At 44.0% G+C, this 17962-nt stretch overlaps 1 protein-coding gene across 5 annotated transcripts in view; it reads left to right on the plus strand.

Moving 5' to 3' along the window:
* The window catches only part of ADCY10 (adenylate cyclase 10), a 4100562-nt gene that overhangs the window by 3383122 nt on the left and 699478 nt on the right, over positions 1-17962 (plus strand). For all 5 annotated transcript variants that reach the window (XM_078679137.1, XM_078679136.1, XM_078679138.1 and 2 more), the window contains 4 exons: positions 306-641; positions 1350-1721; positions 2454-2783; positions 3229-3564. In XM_078679137.1, the coding sequence (XP_078535263.1) occupies positions 306-641; positions 1350-1721; positions 2454-2783; positions 3229-3564 (1374 nt within the window). The remainder of the gene's footprint in view (positions 1-305; positions 642-1349; positions 1722-2453; positions 2784-3228; positions 3565-17962) is intronic.

The raw sequence follows: 17962 nt of genomic DNA on the forward strand, positions 1-17962 counted from the left end.
TGTACCTGATCATGGACAACATACATTGCATGCATTGGTTGCCCTTTTCAGGTGTGCATTAAATGCATGGTTAACAGTGTCGCAGGCATAGAGTGTGCCTGATCATGTTTGAAAACCTTAGCTAATGACGTGTTAGCAACATGTAGAAAACAGCAACAAGCATGGGGAAGTTTGCGCTCAACCAACACCCCCTATCTTTGACAAACTGATGTGACTCTATGGTAGTACACATGTACCCATGTAGAGCACACGTGTCATATGTGTTTAACTGGGCACTCATGCAAACTCTTTCCTATATCCAACAGGCATGGTTAGGGTGACCAGCGGTCATCCTGAAGCTGCAAGCAGCATCAGCAGCAGACGAATTCCACAAGAAAACAACCTCATTCTGCAGTCCATTCTGAGTATTGTACAGAATGGCAGTCTAGCTCAAGATACTGCAGTTTTTCAGGAGAAGGAAACAGCTTCCAAATCCTCTAGAAAGCTCAAGCGATCCTCCTCATTGGACATCTCCTCATCAGCAGGACATGAATACACTGAGGTGAAGAAAGAGAGCCGCACTCACAGTCTTGGAAAGCAGGGTGGTGGCATTACAGACCAGGACCTTGTCGTGGGAACAGCGCCAGCCACTCCTCTTCCAGGTACTCCTCAAGCAGAAGGCTAATGAACATGTGGAGGGTTGTGGGAGCAGGAGATGCTCAACTGAAGATCTGTCTCTCTGAATCCTGGCATCAAAGGTCCTATGGAGGAAGAAGGGCAGCGTCAGTGGTCTCACCAGAGACCTGGGTCAGTATCTGGGCATGTGCAGGGATGCCCACCTCACAGGACAGCAGGGTACAGGACATAAGACTTGCATTTGTTTGTGAAGCAAGTGGAACTTCCCCATGTCTGTTGGGCTGCGCAGTATGTCCACACTCACAGTCTTATAAAATTATATTCTCAGTGGGCAGGATATGATCTTTTCCACTGCAATATCCTGCCACTAAGGAGTTACAAATAATGTGAAATAGATCAGGGGATGAATAATGTATGTGCTGCATTGTCCTTTACGTCCAGGTGTGTGACGTGACAAAATATGTGGGGTACCTGTCCACACATAGAAAAGGTTTTATATGTGCCTAAATTGTCTCAGGACAGGCATCCTGGTCGGTGTCCTCAGCCCCCCCCCCCACCACCCACATTAAACAAACATGGGCTATGACCTCACAACTGAAGTGATCTCTTTTATCCAATGTGATGAACATATATGTGGCAGGTGTGCTTGACTACTCGGAAACATTACATAGTTGTTAGAGCTGAATGTCAATTTACAGTCACTTCTACTCATGCAAACTGTTGTCCACATCCAGTAGATCCCAGTGAGCCATCAAGCAGTGGTCCTGAAGCTGCAACCAGCAGCAGGACGATCCAGCATGAAAAGCCACTTATTCTAAAATCCATCCTTAAGACATCCCGGGACAGCAGCAAAAAGGACAACATGTTCGATCTGGAGGAGGTGGACAGGAAAGCACTACCAGCATCACCAGATGGAGCTACCCGCAAGGAGTTCACAGGACTGCAAACATTGGATGAGATCCCTTGGGAACAAGACCTCCTTCCATCACAGGGAGCTGCAAGCATCCTGGCGATCGAGAAAAACAACAACGACCACCCCCCTGAAGTGCTTAGCAGTGACACCGTGGACCATGCCTTGCTATCTGAGCTCCCCCCTTTACCACCAGGTAGGCCTTACAAATGTGCACTCTCAAATGTGGGTTGGTAAAGGGCAGTCTCGGGTCAGGCAGTGAGAGGAAGTTGACGCAAGTAAAACTCCCTGCTACCCATGGGACATTCTGGGGAACATATTCAATGGACTGTCCGCAGACCGGGTCATCAACTGTGGCTGGTGGGTGAACCGGCAGCTGTGGCACCAAGTGAGCCAAGTAGGCCTTCTGGCAAGATTATCGCTTGCTGTTTGCAGCACTAGAGGCACACAACCTGGGGCAAGTTATGCTATTTCAAGATACGTTGTAATAATATTACCACTACTATGAAAGTTAACATCAGCAATAATCTTACTCTCATTATAATGGTTGAATGGAATAACTCCTGTGTGTGCAGGGATCCATCGCAGATGGTGGCATTTTGGAATTGGGATGGGAGCCCACGGGGTTGGAGTATAATTCCATGGACCGTGCCAAGCATTCCACAAGGATTCACACATTGCAAACCTTGTCATATAGACATATACTGTGCAATGAATTCACCGTTCCGATTCATTTGTTCACTGTTATCATGCACAGTGGCTCAGTTCATGAGTCTTTTCACTGTGCAAACATTTATGCCTCTTCTGAACAAATGTAGTGCATGCTTTTAGAACATATGTGTTTGGCTGGGCTCTGCCACATATGTGTGATGGCTGACAGTCAATGTCATGGATCCCTGACTTCATGGAATCTGTTCTCTACGTCCAGGAGGCAGTACGGAATCACATAGCAGCCGATCTCCCTCTGTGACCAGCAGCAGAAGGCAAAGTCTGCAGGAGAACCCCATCATCCTGCAGTCCTTACTGAATGTCCTTCGAGCTACCAGTGAAATGGAAGAGTCAGCGATTCTGCAGGAGCAGGAAGGTATGGTAGATGCCCCGACCAACGCAGTGCTCCATGATCCGGAGATTGCTATATGGAACCGGTATACATCGCTACAATTTGAAGGCGCAACCGACCAGCTCCACAGCTCTGCCCGGCTTGCCCTCAACACTGTGGACAATGTCCTGTCATCCATACATGTGCCTTCACCTGCAGGTATGCATGAAGAGCTGAAAGGGTTGGCACTGGGCACAGGAGAAGGGGAGGACAGTTTCATATAGCAGATAGGCATGTTTACATGGCACCTAGTTGGCCAACAGGCAACTATGCTGTGGTATGGGGAAATATATTTGGGCCAACAAACAAACGTTTAGATCACGCCACTTGTGGCACAGCTGGGGAAAAGTGGTTACAATTGGGAAACTTTGTCGCATGTATGGTACTGTACGGTGTACTTGTGTGCCTGTCTCGTTTCTAAGATTGTGAGCCATGTGCAGTGACACTTTGAGGATAGAGGCTTCTCCCAACATCTCGACAAGGGTCAGATATGGATTGGGGGTAGGACCTCTGAATAACTGTGGGTGCTAGGTGTGCTTGGTTGCTGCAATTTCACATTAATCTAACGGCATACCCAACTCATGCCAGCTTTTTTCTACCCCAGCAGGACTTGTTGGGTCGCCCAGTAGCATCCTTGGAAATATACCCAACCTCTGCGAGGTTCAAAACTCGTATGTGGGGCCTCTCATTCCACAGTCCATACTGAGCGTTATACTGGATGACATTGAGCAGGATTTCATAGAAATGCTGGAGGCTCATGCTGCTGCTTCTACGGACAGCAGAGTGCAGTCTGGTGTGGACACCATCATCTGGGACCACAGCTCACCTCCAAACGATGATCTGCACGTCGAGAATGAGAGCATCGCTCCCACAACCGGTGGATACAGCCGCGACACCGCAGGCAATCTCATGGCAACTGCATTATCATCTTCGTCTACAGGTATGCCTTAAAGAGACCCATATGTACACAAAATCCTGATGAAGGCTACTGTAGACTCATGGCACGTGTCTGAAGTCAACGTCTCTTCTGCGGGGGTGAGACCATGTGAGCCCTGCTTATCATACAGAGTCCATCTGTCCATCCATGTCTCTAGTATCCCCGTCTCCAGCCATCCTATTGATTACGAGTTATCCCTCACCCAGCCCTTTAGCATAACCTACACCTCATACCCCACATTGGCTGTCCAGCTCCTCTGCAACAGTTGTCACTTGGTTTCCATTTTCTACTTCTAACCCTTTTCGCTTCCATTAACTGACTGTCCATATGAGAGCTTTTCATGATTATCCCCATCGCTAGCAAACCCTGCTCCCACTGTGCATGTCCTACTCTGGCAGCTGGGTAACAGCCTCTCAACAGTTATCCTTTGTACATTATCAGGTATCCAGCTCTACTAGTTCCAACCTCTCCGCCCTCGCAACCCCTGTTTATGGATCTATGCAACGGCCCCCCTCCCACTTGTCCCTAAAATCATCTCTGCACGCTCTCTTAATTCTAATATTGTACATACAGCTGTGTGCGCTGCGATGTGTGCATTAGTTTTATTTTAACAACCAAAAGGGAAGGTGTTCAAAGGTAAGTGACCGGGATCCCTCTGTTAACAACCGATGTATCATTAATTATGGTGTGGCTAAGAGCTTAAAAGCATTTTTGCCATCACTTTCGGCACCCTCAGTGGGCAGCTGTCATGGTAACGTTGGTTACTCTTACATACTTGGACTTACTCCCTTGGCGTATTGTGTTTCTCATGGCAGGTGGAAGAGAGACCAGAGACCCATCAAATATATCAAACTGAGAACCAACCCCTTATATAGACATTTGGCCTCTCTTTTCCTCAGTCCTTGCCTACAAGTGTGGAGGATCAGAACAATCGTGTCTTGCTTTCTCTTGTGCGAACCTTTATTTTTTTATCTGCAACTTTGTAAGTGCCCTGTACTGAAGTGCCACCGTCCCCTCTCCATGTGTTTGCTACAGAGCAGGCTGACCTAATCGCAGTACATGTGTGGTGCCCATGCTCCTTGATTTGATTGACTTGCAGTGGGAGATGAGTAAACATATCTTATTGGATGTACTAGTCCCTAGAAAAGAGTTTTTTATACAGCTTGACCACGGGGACAGATAAGATCACCAGAGATTTTTCTCCCACTGTTCCTTCTGCTTGGGGTGATAAAATCTGCGCCATCATGGTCTTTCATTAGGACGCGTCACAAGGTTCATGCCAGTCATTAGGCTGGGTTTGTTGAGTGGTGTGGCGCCCTGAAAGGATAGTCTACGTTACGTACATGTATTCGATATGACATGGGAATCAGGTAACTGGCGCTTTTAACAACATCGGCTTGATGCCAAACACACATGTACCAAATCTTCTGATGAAGCTAAGTTTAAAGTGCAGCACGATTTAAAGCTCTGATATCGTGTTGCTTCTTTGGAATTCTTCCATTGCCAGTAATTCACCTCATCGGGGTGCAGTCGCTGAAATGGCACAGGTTCTCCACCATTGTGTTAAGAAGGACATTTTTCCAGCCTTTGGCCAACAGCAACTGTGGAAAGCTTTCCAACGGCTCTCGTGAAGACTCTCTGGACAGCTGATGTGTTCGTGGTGGTTGTCAGACCGCTTGCACCCTCCTCTGAGGAGCTGACGGCTTGTGTCCAGTCCATTTACAGAAGACAACTTTGTGGCATCGAGAATAGGCTTCTCAATGTGACTTATGATGGGGATCTGCTTGGTTCATTTGCTGTGGAACCACATGATCCTCCACAGACCTAGGGATTATGAATACAGCCCCTTCTGGATCCTTTGTTTAGTCCTATTTGTGCACATAAGTCATTCGAGATGGCATCAAGCAGCCACAGCTATAACTTGCCCTAGCCTGTCTTCTAATGGACAATTTTACTACAATCCTATTTCTTCCCTGGTCCTGATGATACAGTATGATGATGGTGATGCAGGCCCTTCATGACTGTCACTAAACCAGTGTAAAGGTAGGGGTAGGACCATCTTGTCCCTTCATCTTTCCAGATTCCCAGGCTCAGGAGAATCATGTAGAAGAGGAGATATTGAAGCATTTCCACTCTGGTGGTAATGGGTTTGAAAGGCCTAGATCTATCTAGAGTTGTTCCCTACGGAAGAAATGGGCAGGGGCCCTATATCTTGGCAGAAGATTGTGTCTTGCATATTGGTAAAATGATGTGGATGAAGCCCATTTGATCCAGCAACTATTATCTATTGATGGATGAAGTCATCTGAATAGACTCTCGACCATATGCCAAACCCTATGCTGTGTCCACTGCTATCTGCAAGGGTAAATACCCTATATTTTCTTGCTCTGCTCTTTTAGACAAATAAGGGGAGTAAACAGTTCCTTAGGTAAAATAATAATACTTGGATCATAGAATTGTCTATCAGGCAAGCCTGTGCGAACCCTAGACCTGCCCACTGCAGACCTCAGAAATTCAATGAGATAAGTACATTGAAAGACCCTGTACTTAGTAGTTGTTTGTTTGACCCACAACTTTATTTGGTCCAATGACCATAACAGCACAATGCAAACAGTTAAAAAAAATCATGTGACAATATCCCATATTATAAACAAACTTTCCCCCATGTTAAAAAAAAGAAAAAAATCAAACATAAATAAAATATCAAGGCCGACATAAGCAGGGAACTTTGATATTGAAATGAATCTAACATATGGAATCCCACAGATCTGAAACCTTCACGTTGCTTGGGCTATAATGCATACTTCCTTCTCTGTTTCAGTACTTGAGGACTGAGCAGCTTATCAATGGGGACTCCCCTGGGAATCAAATGGGTGAGATATCAGGTTAGATTGTATCCAAGGTGTTAGCGACACAGAAAAGGCAATTTGTATCTTCTTAGGTTAGCGCCTCGACAGAGCTCAAAAGCAACATTGCTATTAGCATGACACTGCAGTCCCAAGGTTGACCTTCCTCATCAGTGTTGACCGTGCGCTCAGCCTCTCTCTCGCACACACCCATGTATTTACAGAAGCAGAATGGGAGGCCAAGCATTCTCCTACATCGCACTCAAACCATGGACCAACCTCCTTCTACACCTGAAGCCTTCCTTTTTTACTTCTTGAATTCCACAAGAGGCTGAAGACCTGGCTCATCAGCTAACCAATCCCTGCACGACTCTCGCACCTATACACCTGCTCCAGCATCTGTATACCCTATGGAGTGAACATAACTACCCATGCTCAATAGAACAGCCTAGATCTTCCACTGTGTGAAATGATCCCCTTTGTATGCCACAGATTAGAGGATCTAACGTATTGCTGCAGGGTGAGCTTGTGCAACACCGAGACGGCCATAGCCTCATGACGCTGACTACAAAACCGCATCATGCAGCTGAGAACAGCCGGGTCTGGAGGCTTAGTTGACTAATGTGTCTGTTGGAGAGGCCGTGGTTGACCTCATAGTCACACGTTCAAATCCCACCAGGTCCCATCAGCCTTTCGTCCTACTGAGGTCGATAAAATGAGTACCGTTGAGTAACAATAAACATCTGTTGTTCAGCACCAAGATATACTTGGGTGAACATGTGCTTTACAAATGCACATGCTATGTAAGCCAGAAGTGAGGCAGAGGGTACAGCATCCTGTGAGGTGTCCCCAGGGGTTCAGACCTTGGCATGATTACGGTGGCCTTACTTTAGTGTGTTGCCACAGCAGAGGGAGGAACTTTGCAGTCCCGGAGTCACAATAGAGAACCCCTGAGCGTGAGTGAGTCCCAGGAGCGGCCTTCAGCAGTGGGTGGAGTTTGTCCCCACAGTACAAGAAGGTGAGCAGTTGCACACAGAATGTGCAATCTGCTCCAATCCCATTGGACAAGTGTCCTTCAGGATAGTAATTGGCAGGAGATAAGTGTTGTGCCTGCATAGACCAGTAACTATGCCCCAAAAATATGGTAAAATAAACCCACAGAGTAATAAAGATTTTTTCTTGACGTCTATTTTCTTACTATATAGCCATGACAAGACTCATATTAGACAGAAATTGAAGGGATTTCCCTTGCTTATGGCAGCCTTAGAAGAACTCTCGGGCACCTCTCGGTAGACTGAAGAAACAATAATGTCCTTGGAACCAGGACTGTGCAGAGCAGTGCGACAAACCTAATGAACGCTTCCCGGAAGATTGAGCGTTCTCATCCATACTCAATTCTGAAAGCGAGGCCACAGCCCCCAAAATCCTAGTCCTAGGGACCCCGCCATAGAGGAGAGCGGGCTGAGGACATAGCTTCAGCACTTTATACAGATGGCACTTTTAGGGGAAGAACTTGAGTAACTGATTTATGTTTTTAAAGCTGAACAAGAAGATTTACCAGTAGATGTTCAGCAGGCAAGAAAGCAGACACGGAAAGGGTCTTGATGGAACTGACGAGTCACCAGATAGAGAGAATTAGCCCCTAAATCTGTAGCCCAGAAGAAAGGCTAGACAATAAGAGGATACAAAGCCCACATCTAGCTGCACTAGAACTGGCTACTCTCAGGTTCTGCAGCCCATTAAAAAAGAGCTTCTGACACTGTCAGTTAAGGCATTGTTAGGAGTTCTGGGAAGATTGATGTCCTCTGAGGGGGAAAAAGTTAATATGTTTTCCCACCCCGAAGCTGAGAGAACAAACCTGAGTTCCATAAGACATGTTTGTGGTGGGCGGAAGCCGGGTTGCCCCTGCAGTAGGTAGTGTGCCGTAAATCCTTAAAAGGATTCGTAACGTGGTCTGGTTTGCATCATCTTCTCATACTAAGGCTGACATTGCATGATAAACTTTATTCCTTCTTTTTAGTTCCTGTACAACTGAACAAGGGGAGGCGTTTCAAGACCTCACTTGCTGACTCCATCCTCGCTCATTTTCCTTAATCCCTTGCGTGCTCCTTTTTATTTGTATTGATCGCTATAATAAAAAATATAAAAAAACAATAACTATAGGATTTTGATTGCCTCTGCTGACCTGAAGACGTACACAGAAACCTAAGCACAGGGCACACAGTGGCTCCAGGCTGTCAGCAGACATGTGATCGCCTCCCGGATATAAAAAATGCATCAGCACTGTATACAAATGCAGAATCATCCATGGGTCCTACCAGTGATGGGTCAAAAATGAAAGCTTCTTATTTCACATACTGCTGTCACTCCTCCTGCTTACCTGTATTCTTGAAATAATCACCTATTCCATCTCTGTGCAGCTCCATAAGGTGGGAGAAATAATGGTGGTTTTAGTCAAATATATTGTGATCCTACTTTGAAATCAAACACAGAATCTACGGCAGATTCGTGTCCAAGCCAACAGGACTCCTCTCCATGGGGACCGCTTTCTAAATCAAAGGATTAACTTCCACAAATTCTTAGTAGATTATTATCTCAAACATCAATAAAAGGCAGCTACTGCACCACATGTGAATTACTTACCCTACTGCCAGATGTCCCAAATGATGGATTTATAATGGACACTTCTAGCTGGTGATTCCTCACATCGTGAATATCACAGGTGCCACAAGGAGCTGATATTATCTCAGATAAATAGGTCCATGCAATGGAAAAAGTTTTCTTATAACCAGTCTAGGGTGATATCTCTTTTGGAGTCTGTGGATTTTGCTTGAATTTCGAAGATTGACCCTGTGTATCAGTCACCTTAATCTCTGTCTTTTTTTCTATTTTAGAACTGAAAAACAATATGAAAAAGGACAATAACAACACAAGCTTTCTGGCTCTGTTGTACAGAGCTACTGTGGGTGGTGGCCTCTTCTTTTCATCCTCAACCTTTCAAGAAACTAAGCTAAGTTATCTCTAATCTTATATAACTTAATGCTGTTCAATGTGTCTCTAATAGACACCACTGGCAAAGGCATTTATTCTTCGAAAAAATATACTGGCACAAGAGGAATCCTCATGGATTTTTCTGCCAAGATGCCTACAAGACAACTGAAAATCCAACTTGACAGAGGCTGGACGCATTGACAATTTATCTTGATCCCGTCCTTCCACAGATCCCACCAGATCTAACTCATGGTTGGCATTCTATTCGAGATTCACAATTTGGAGAGTTCTCTTAAAATTATGTTGTTATAATATAAGTGTATGAAGACCCTGGGCGACTAACAGATTATTAGCTACTTGCCCCCCTAGGACAGAATTAACCATTACAATATTCTACCAGAATATTGACTCCAGTACATCATGCTATCAAACTATTGAGACCAAATATCGAAGACCAAAATATCGATCTTATACTCTTTCCGTGTTTGTTGTTCATTTTAATTAAACTTATTTTCAATAATTATATATATCAGTCAGAATAATTAATAACCTTTCCTTTGATCAGATGATTCATCTAACCAAAAAACTGATCAGAGACACTAAGATTCACATCAGAGGAAACTGTGGGTTACTTTATTAATTTGGAAATAACTTATTAGCAACCTAAACCTAAATACGGTATGTTTAAGCTTAAATGTCTGTTAAGATGAGAAATATATTTAGAAGTTACATGCCTACCCTTGCTGAGTATTTTTTAGGCACAGCATACACTTAAGGGATTATATATTTCTTTACACCTGATCTTATGCATAAATAGTAAGGGCTAAATTGAAAAATGGTCTACAATTTTTAGTAAAGGTCATTTTTTCTGTTTTAATAGCAATTGAGTAATTAGTTAAACACATTTATAAAACTGAGTACAGAATAACAATTGAATAACTAGTTAAATACCTTTATAAAACTGAATAAGGAATGCATTATATTTAACTTCACAATGAAAGTTATATTCTTTCAGAAAACAGTTATAAAACCGTTATAAACCTTGAAGTTAGTAAATACGATGCAGAATTGGAGCAGAAAAGAAATATGGAGTAGTATTGTAATAATTAGATAAATTCATGATTGGGTGTTTACTCCAAATGAGAACTGAGATAACCACATTTGGTACAAATGTGGTTAATCAAGGTAAGAGGAACAATTAACGTATCAAAACAGTGAAAAAATCGAATTGCAGAAGTTACTAAATAAGCATCTATGACAAATCTGACAGGACAGGAAGGCAATAGTTTTCTTTTTAAAAAGCATGTTAGGTTCAAGGTGAAAAACCAGAAGAGACACAAGTAATACTTGAGCTAATCATTTTCCTTCTATGTGAGAGAGAGAGTAATTACCTGCTGGCATCATCAGCAGGTAGTTATAGTTAGGACCATGTTTCCATAGGAAGAGTTTTTTGTTTTGACAATAACTTCTTCGTTACTTAATGAATCTTCACGAAATGTTCCAAACTTTTGCTACAGTCGGTTTAGCTGCTGTGTTGAAAGTCCAGTCATTTTTAGAGATGTTTAAGGTTAAAAAATATAGATATCTAGGGACACTGATTCTTGCAGTGGACTCGCGGATCCACAGTCCCCTGCTGAAATTTGATTGCCTGCCAACACTTCAACCAGGAAGGGCGGGTCCCCCACAAATTGTAAAAAATAAAGAAAAGGGGGCAGGGTGGGAATACCTTGACCTCCCAGATATGGTCGGAAAGGGTTATATTTATATACCAGAACAAGTCCTGAATCTTTGGAATCCTCAGACGCCTGAGACAGGTACAGACCACAAACGAGCTCCAAACATTAAAACAGTGCATAAATCTTTTATTCCATGATGCCGTTTGTCAGCATGACGCATTTCGGCTGCACACAGGCATATATATATATATATATATATATATATATATATATATATATATATATATATATATATATATATATATATATATATATTCCATCTAAAGTTGCTCCGTGAAAGGGGCCTCAGACTCTCGCTGGGCGGCTTCAGTGTGGCAGGCACGGAACACCCAGCCTATAAATCTGAAGCAAAGTTTGTGTATGGAAGATATTGAACTTTGCACAAAAAATACTAAGTGCCTATTTGAATTCACTGCGCAGGCAAACGACTTTCAGGCTCCGTGAATCACTCAATTAAGGAGCCTTTAAATAACATGGTCATTTCTGGAAGCAGATTTCATTTCTCCCGTGACCAAGGCTCGATGACAGAGCTGAACAGTGTATTGTTTGCTGGCTACCAAGGAATTTCATACAATAAGGTATCTTTACTGCATGGAATCAGGCTTAAGTGGCTTTTCTTCGTGTGGGGAAGGCTGTTGTTGGATATATATATATATATATATATATATATATATATATATATATATATATATATATATATATATATATATATATATATATATATATATATATATTTATTTATTTATTTTTCATAGAAAAGAACACAAGTTAAATTAACGTTATAGTGTGGTGATTATGTCGGACAACATTAATGTTTTGAACTAATAAAAAACACAGATATTCACCAGTTATAGTTAAAAGAGCTAACTAACTTGTCCCCCCACCATGCACTGCTTATGACATCACATATTACAACAGTAATGATAATGATAAGAAGTCAGGGTCACCAAAAAGACTATACCTGTTTTTGTTATGTACCATATCAACCTGAATGATGCCACAATTTTGTCTCCCCATACAGGTAGATCCAGGTCCAAACAGGTATATTAGGTATACTAATAAGTACTTAAGTAGACATTTGTTGTGAGGAAAATTCCATGTCACAATTTTTAAGTGTAGATAGTCTCACCTCTCCGGTCCTGAAAAATCGCAAGTAGAATACACGAGAAACATGTTGACCTGCCCTTTTCAATAAGGACACTCTAACCCGAGACATTAAGCTTGGGTGAGAGCCTTGTTGTCTGTCTTAGGGTAGGAGACCCCGAGATTAAAGTTTGGCTTTCTTGGTACTCTGAACCCTATGTTAAGCACCTTCCTACATAAACACAGTTCTGGCCCCACACCCGCACTTTAGCATATGGCTATTGGTTAAAGATCACCGATAAAGTGCCCCTACTACAGGGAGTCCGTTGGGTATTTGTTGGACTTGGCCCTTCTGGCAGGTTCACCCCTGAACTTTTTGCCTGGTATTATTAAATAATTATGGTGATTCTTGGTTTCTGCGCACTTTCGCTGGGTCTCAGTGGAAAGTGCATGGCGCACTCTGAGTGCGTGTGGTGAGATAGGCCTGCCCTCCCATAGGAATGCATGGGGAATGTATGTGTCCCTGGTAGTTCCTGATGCGTGGGGTGTGCAGGCTCGAGTCTGATATGTGCGGACTCGTGTGATTGAATGCTGCGCAATGATGTATGCAGCGTGTATGTGTCTAGTGGGGAAGTGCCACTTCTAGACATGGGTGTGCGTGTGCAGTGAGTGTGCTGGCACGTGATTGGCTGGCAGCAGAAGGGATCCGGATTTGTGTTTGTGTTGTACCGCAGTGGCAACTGGCCGCACTACAAAACTCTGCATTTTAGATGACCACATTTTGGGGATTATTGTTTCAAGTTGCTAAAAATTTCGTTTCTTTGGAAATGTGTTTCTTGTGCACTGTGAGTTAGGTGTCCCTAGCTCGGGAGGGTAGATCATCCCCCTAAGTGCAGTGTGTTTTCTGGATTCACCAGAAGGGTGAGATCCAGTGGTGGTAGCATAAATGTGTCCAGTGCATGTGTCCCCCGTCCCTTTCCTGGAGTAATGGTACCTGTGTCACGTGTGGTCAGGTTGAGGAATCAGGGGTGGTAGAAACTGCCTTACCGGTCTGGGGAGGGGCGTGTGTGGATGAATGGTGTGAGTTCTCTGGATGGGGAGCTTGCTGAATACTTGTGTGCTCTTGTTTTGCTCAGATACCTAAGTCCAGTGTGTTGAACTTTTCCCAAGAACGTCTGCAGAAGTGGAGCCTGCTTTTTATTTCTGTGGTCTGTTTAGAGACAGAATTTTGGAGTTGGTAAGGTTCTGGGAGGAGAGAGACATAGGGGATGGAGTGATTACAAAAGGAGTGGCTGAGGTGTCTTCCAGTCCAGTGTGGTGGAAGAGGTTCAGTGTGGCCCAGCTAGGTCTTGGTGTAGGGGCTCACGTCCTGTCTCAAGAGGAGAAGGAGTGGGTGGGACTGCGTGTCTCCAGGTGCCCGAAACCCAGTGTCAGGGCCTGGAATGTTTCTGAAGGGAACGTCAGGTCGGGGGCCTAGGCTGTACCAATAGGTCATTTGAGGAGGATCTCCCAGAGTGTTTGAAGAATATGGAATATCAGTGAACAGGGTTTCAGTAGTTCTGGTGTCTGGCAGTACCGCTCCAGTTGAGAGGGTGCAGAATTCAGGAAGTGGGTCAGAGGGAGTCTGACCCCTGTGCATCCAGTGAATGTGGATCCCAGGTGGGAGAGTTGTGTTCTGGAGGGTGCTTCAGAAGTAGAGGTAGGGTGGGGCATTCTTACCCGTGACCTCTGGTCAGCCTGAGGGTGCGGACCCTAGGTTGAAGGATCAGTGGTAGTTTGGAACTACACTGAGAAGAAGGGTGGAGAATGGCTATTGTATGCCAGGGGTTACCACCCCCCACTCTGCGGATGGGTAAGGACCAGTGGTATCTGGGTGGCCTAGGGCCTGGTCCTAGCCGTGGACAACTAAGGAGTACCAGTGGGGTAGCCTGGTTGGGCCTGTCTTTTTTTTTAAGTATGTGCTTGTCTTGTGGAACAACAGGGCGTAGAACCGGAGGGTGTCCCTGCAGTGCGGGCCCACGTCCGTGTTCTATAGCACAAAGCAGGGAAGCCCATCACAGTGGTGATTGGTCTGCCCTGCGTTTTGGCTGGAAGGGGGTTGTGTTGGACTTGGCCCTTCTGGCAGGTTCACCCCTGAACTTTTTGCCTGGTATTATTAAATAATTATGGTGATTCTTGGTTTCTGCTCACTTTCACTGGGTCTCAGTGGAAAGTGCGTGCGCACTCTGAGTGTGTGTGGTGAAATAGGCCTGCCCTCCCATAGGAATGCATGGGGAATGTATGTGTCCCTGGTAGTTCCTGATGCGTGGGGTGTGCAGGCTCAAGTCTGGTATGTGCGGACTCGTGTGATTGAATGCTGCGCAATGATGTATGCGGCGTGTATATGTCTAGTGGGGAAGTGCCACTTCTAGACATGGGTGTGCGTGTGCAGTGAGTGTGCTGGCACGTGATTGGCTGGAGCTTGCTGGGGAGCCTGGCTCCAGGAGTCTGTATGGGTCTGCCCCAGTGGTGAATGGAGAGATTAGCATGCTGATGTGAGGGAGGGGTGCACCTGGTTCCTGAATAGGGCTGGGCTTTCCCCACACAATGCTGGCTCTGCCCCCTGTGGTGCGTCTAACGACCATAGCCCTGCCAGTGAATAGAGTGAGGGGCTGAGCACATCAAGATTGCTCCCAAACCAGCTGCGCCTGGTTTTTCCCCCACCCTGCACCTTTAGACAAAGGAATTCACTGTATAAAAAGGGGCTGTGTCTTCTTACAAAATGTTCTTGTTCCCAACTCGAATCTACCAGGGGTGTGCTGCTGCTGCTTGGGCCCAGGGGAAGGCTTGCCTCCCTGGGCCCTGCCCAGCCCCTGGATATCTTGGATGCCTGGAGGACCCCTCTACTTCCTGAACCCTGAAAGAGGGGGCCTTGCTGATGGTGGGGCCCAGGAGGGATCGCCATGGGGGCTCTCTCCTTGCTCGAGTGCCCTGTGTGCTGGCCTCTGGGCCCTGCTTTGCCTCCCTGACCTCCAGGACTTTGGTGCTGACTTTTGGCCCCTAGCGCTGGGGAGCGCTTCATTTTACTTATAGCGCTTGAGAGCGCTTTACCTTGTGCCCTTCTAGCGCCTGGGAGCGCTGTATTGCCTGCTAGCGCTTGGGAGCGCTTTATTTCCTGCTAGCGCTTGGGAGCGCTGTCGATCTCAGCCGGTGCCCACCCGGCATTTGCCCTGTTTATTTGAAGGTTTCTGGGCCCCCAGCGAGTGCCCACCTCGCTTTATTCCTTATTTACTTATTTCGACCCCCGAGTTCACCGCCGCTGGCCCGGGACCCCTCGTGACGTCCTCCCCGGGCCGCGCTGGGATTGGCTGCCGGCCCGGGGAGATTCCCAAGTCCCGCTCCCGCCAGGGAGAGAGACGAAGCAGGAAGCAGCGAGAGCCTACTCCGTGCTCCTGCATGGCCCCAAATGAAGACGCCGGTCCCCCCCCCGGGGCTCCCTAGCGCGAGGGAGAGCCCCAGAGAGCGAGAGGAGGCCGGCGGCAAAGCAGAGACCGGCGCGTCAGGAGTCCCGGTGAGTGGGGCTCCGTGGTAATGACAGAGGGGGGGCGTCGGGGCACATTGCCGGTGCCCGCCCCTCCTCCAGTGGTGCAAACGTCCGTGTGGGGGCATTGTGAGGGTAGAGCAGCCCTGCAGGCAGCGGGCCACTCCCCCAGCGAGGGATCACTGAAATAATATCGACTACCAAAATATCGACTACCCAAAATATCTACGAGAAAATATCTACAACCAAAATATCGAGTTTGTATGTACAAACAGGTAAGTACAAAAATATCGAGTACAAAATATCGTTAACAAAAATATAGTTGTAAAAAATATCGACTTTAATAAAAACAATGTTCAATTACATTAATATAAAAAATTAATTACTAAGATATAATTAACAATACTTAAAATAACTTTTAATAATTAAATAATTAATGAAAGTAAAAAAATAATATTTTTTTAATCATATTTCTTAAAACATATATATATATAGTAACAACATTTAATTAAATAATAGCCAATATTATTAACGTACAAATACAAAAGAGTAAAAATTACTATTCCCACTGCAAAGAGTGCAACAGTGGATATATGACGTTACAACGCAACTTTTACAACGCACTACCATTACAACGTAAGTATTGGTAAGTATATAATAATTTTTTTTAATTTAAATTATTTAAAATTATTTAAATATATTTTAATTTAATTTAATTTCATTAAATTAAATTAATGTAAATTTAATTTTACTTTATTTTTACACTGTACCCCTGTACCCCAAAACTGACCCTGAACCCTAAAAAAAACCTTTACCCAAAAACCCAAAACTGACCCTGAACCCTAAAAATACCCCTTTACCCAAAAACTAAAAACTGACCCTGAACCCTAAAAATAACCCTTTACCCAAAAACTAAAAACTGACCCTGAACCCTAAAAATACCCCTTTACCCAAAAAACCAAAACTGACCCTAAACCCTAAAAATACCCCTTTACCCAAAAACTAAAAACTGACCCTGAACCCTAAAAATACCCCTTTACCCAAAAACTAAAAACTGACCCAGAACCCTAAAAATACCCCTTTACCCAAAAACTAAAAACTGACCCTGAACCCTAAAAATACCCCTTTACCCAAAAACTAAAAACTGACCCAGAACCCTAAAAATACCCCTTTACCCAAAAACTAAAAACTGACCCTGAACCCTAAAAATACCCCTTTACCCAAAAACTAAAAACTGACCCTGAACCCTAAAAATACCCCTTTAATTTAACACAATTAGCAATTAATCAATTAAATTAAATTAATTACCAATTGCATTTTAATTAATTAACAAATATTATTTAATTACCAATTAATTAAATATTACTACCAATTAATACATTTACATATTTAATAAATAAAAATTAAATTACTTCCCACCCTATTCCCCTATAAACCCACAACCCGCTACAGGAAATACATTATTTTTATTTACATAATTAGCAATTAATCAATTAAATTAAATTAATTACCAATTACATTTTAAATAATTAACATATAATATTTAATTACCAATTAATTAATTATTACTACCAATTAATAAATTTACATATTTAATTAATTATAATTAAATTACTTCCCACCCTATTCCCCTATAAACCCACAACCCGCTACAGAATAAAATTACACAATAATTTTTAAAAAATCATTAATTAAAAATAATTATAACATAAAATGACACTTTTCACCCATATTATAACATAAAATCACTATAAATAATTACATATTATATAAAAAAAGATATTTTTTACTTTCGATATTATTTACAGTCGATATTACTTCACTTACCTTAAAAACGATATTTTAGCTGTCGATATTCTGTCCTGTCGATATTTTCTCCAAACGATATTTAAAACTCGATATTTTGTCCATTCGATATTGTGGAGTTGATATTATGTCTGTGCACCCCCAGCGAGGCCTCATTTGTGAGAGAGCCTGAAGGACTCCGGGGGCATATTTGTTGAAGAGCCCCGAGAGGCTCTAAGGCGGTAGTAATTGTTTCACGAGCCCTGAAAGGCTCTTGAGTGCCGCCGTTGTTGCCGAGTCCCCCGAGAGGGACTCCGACATCGTGGGGGCACATTGCTCAGGGCCACGAGAGGCTCAGGGGCAGTAGTACTTCGAGCCGCAGAGGCTCTTGGCGGCATATTTGTTCACGAGCCCTGAGAGGCTCCAGGGCCCCACAATTG

Source organism: Lissotriton helveticus, chromosome 3_1 (genome assembly GCF_964261635.1).
Source record: "Lissotriton helveticus chromosome 3_1, aLisHel1.1, whole genome shotgun sequence".
Classification (NCBI taxonomy): Eukaryota; Metazoa; Chordata; class Amphibia; order Caudata; family Salamandridae; genus Lissotriton; species Lissotriton helveticus.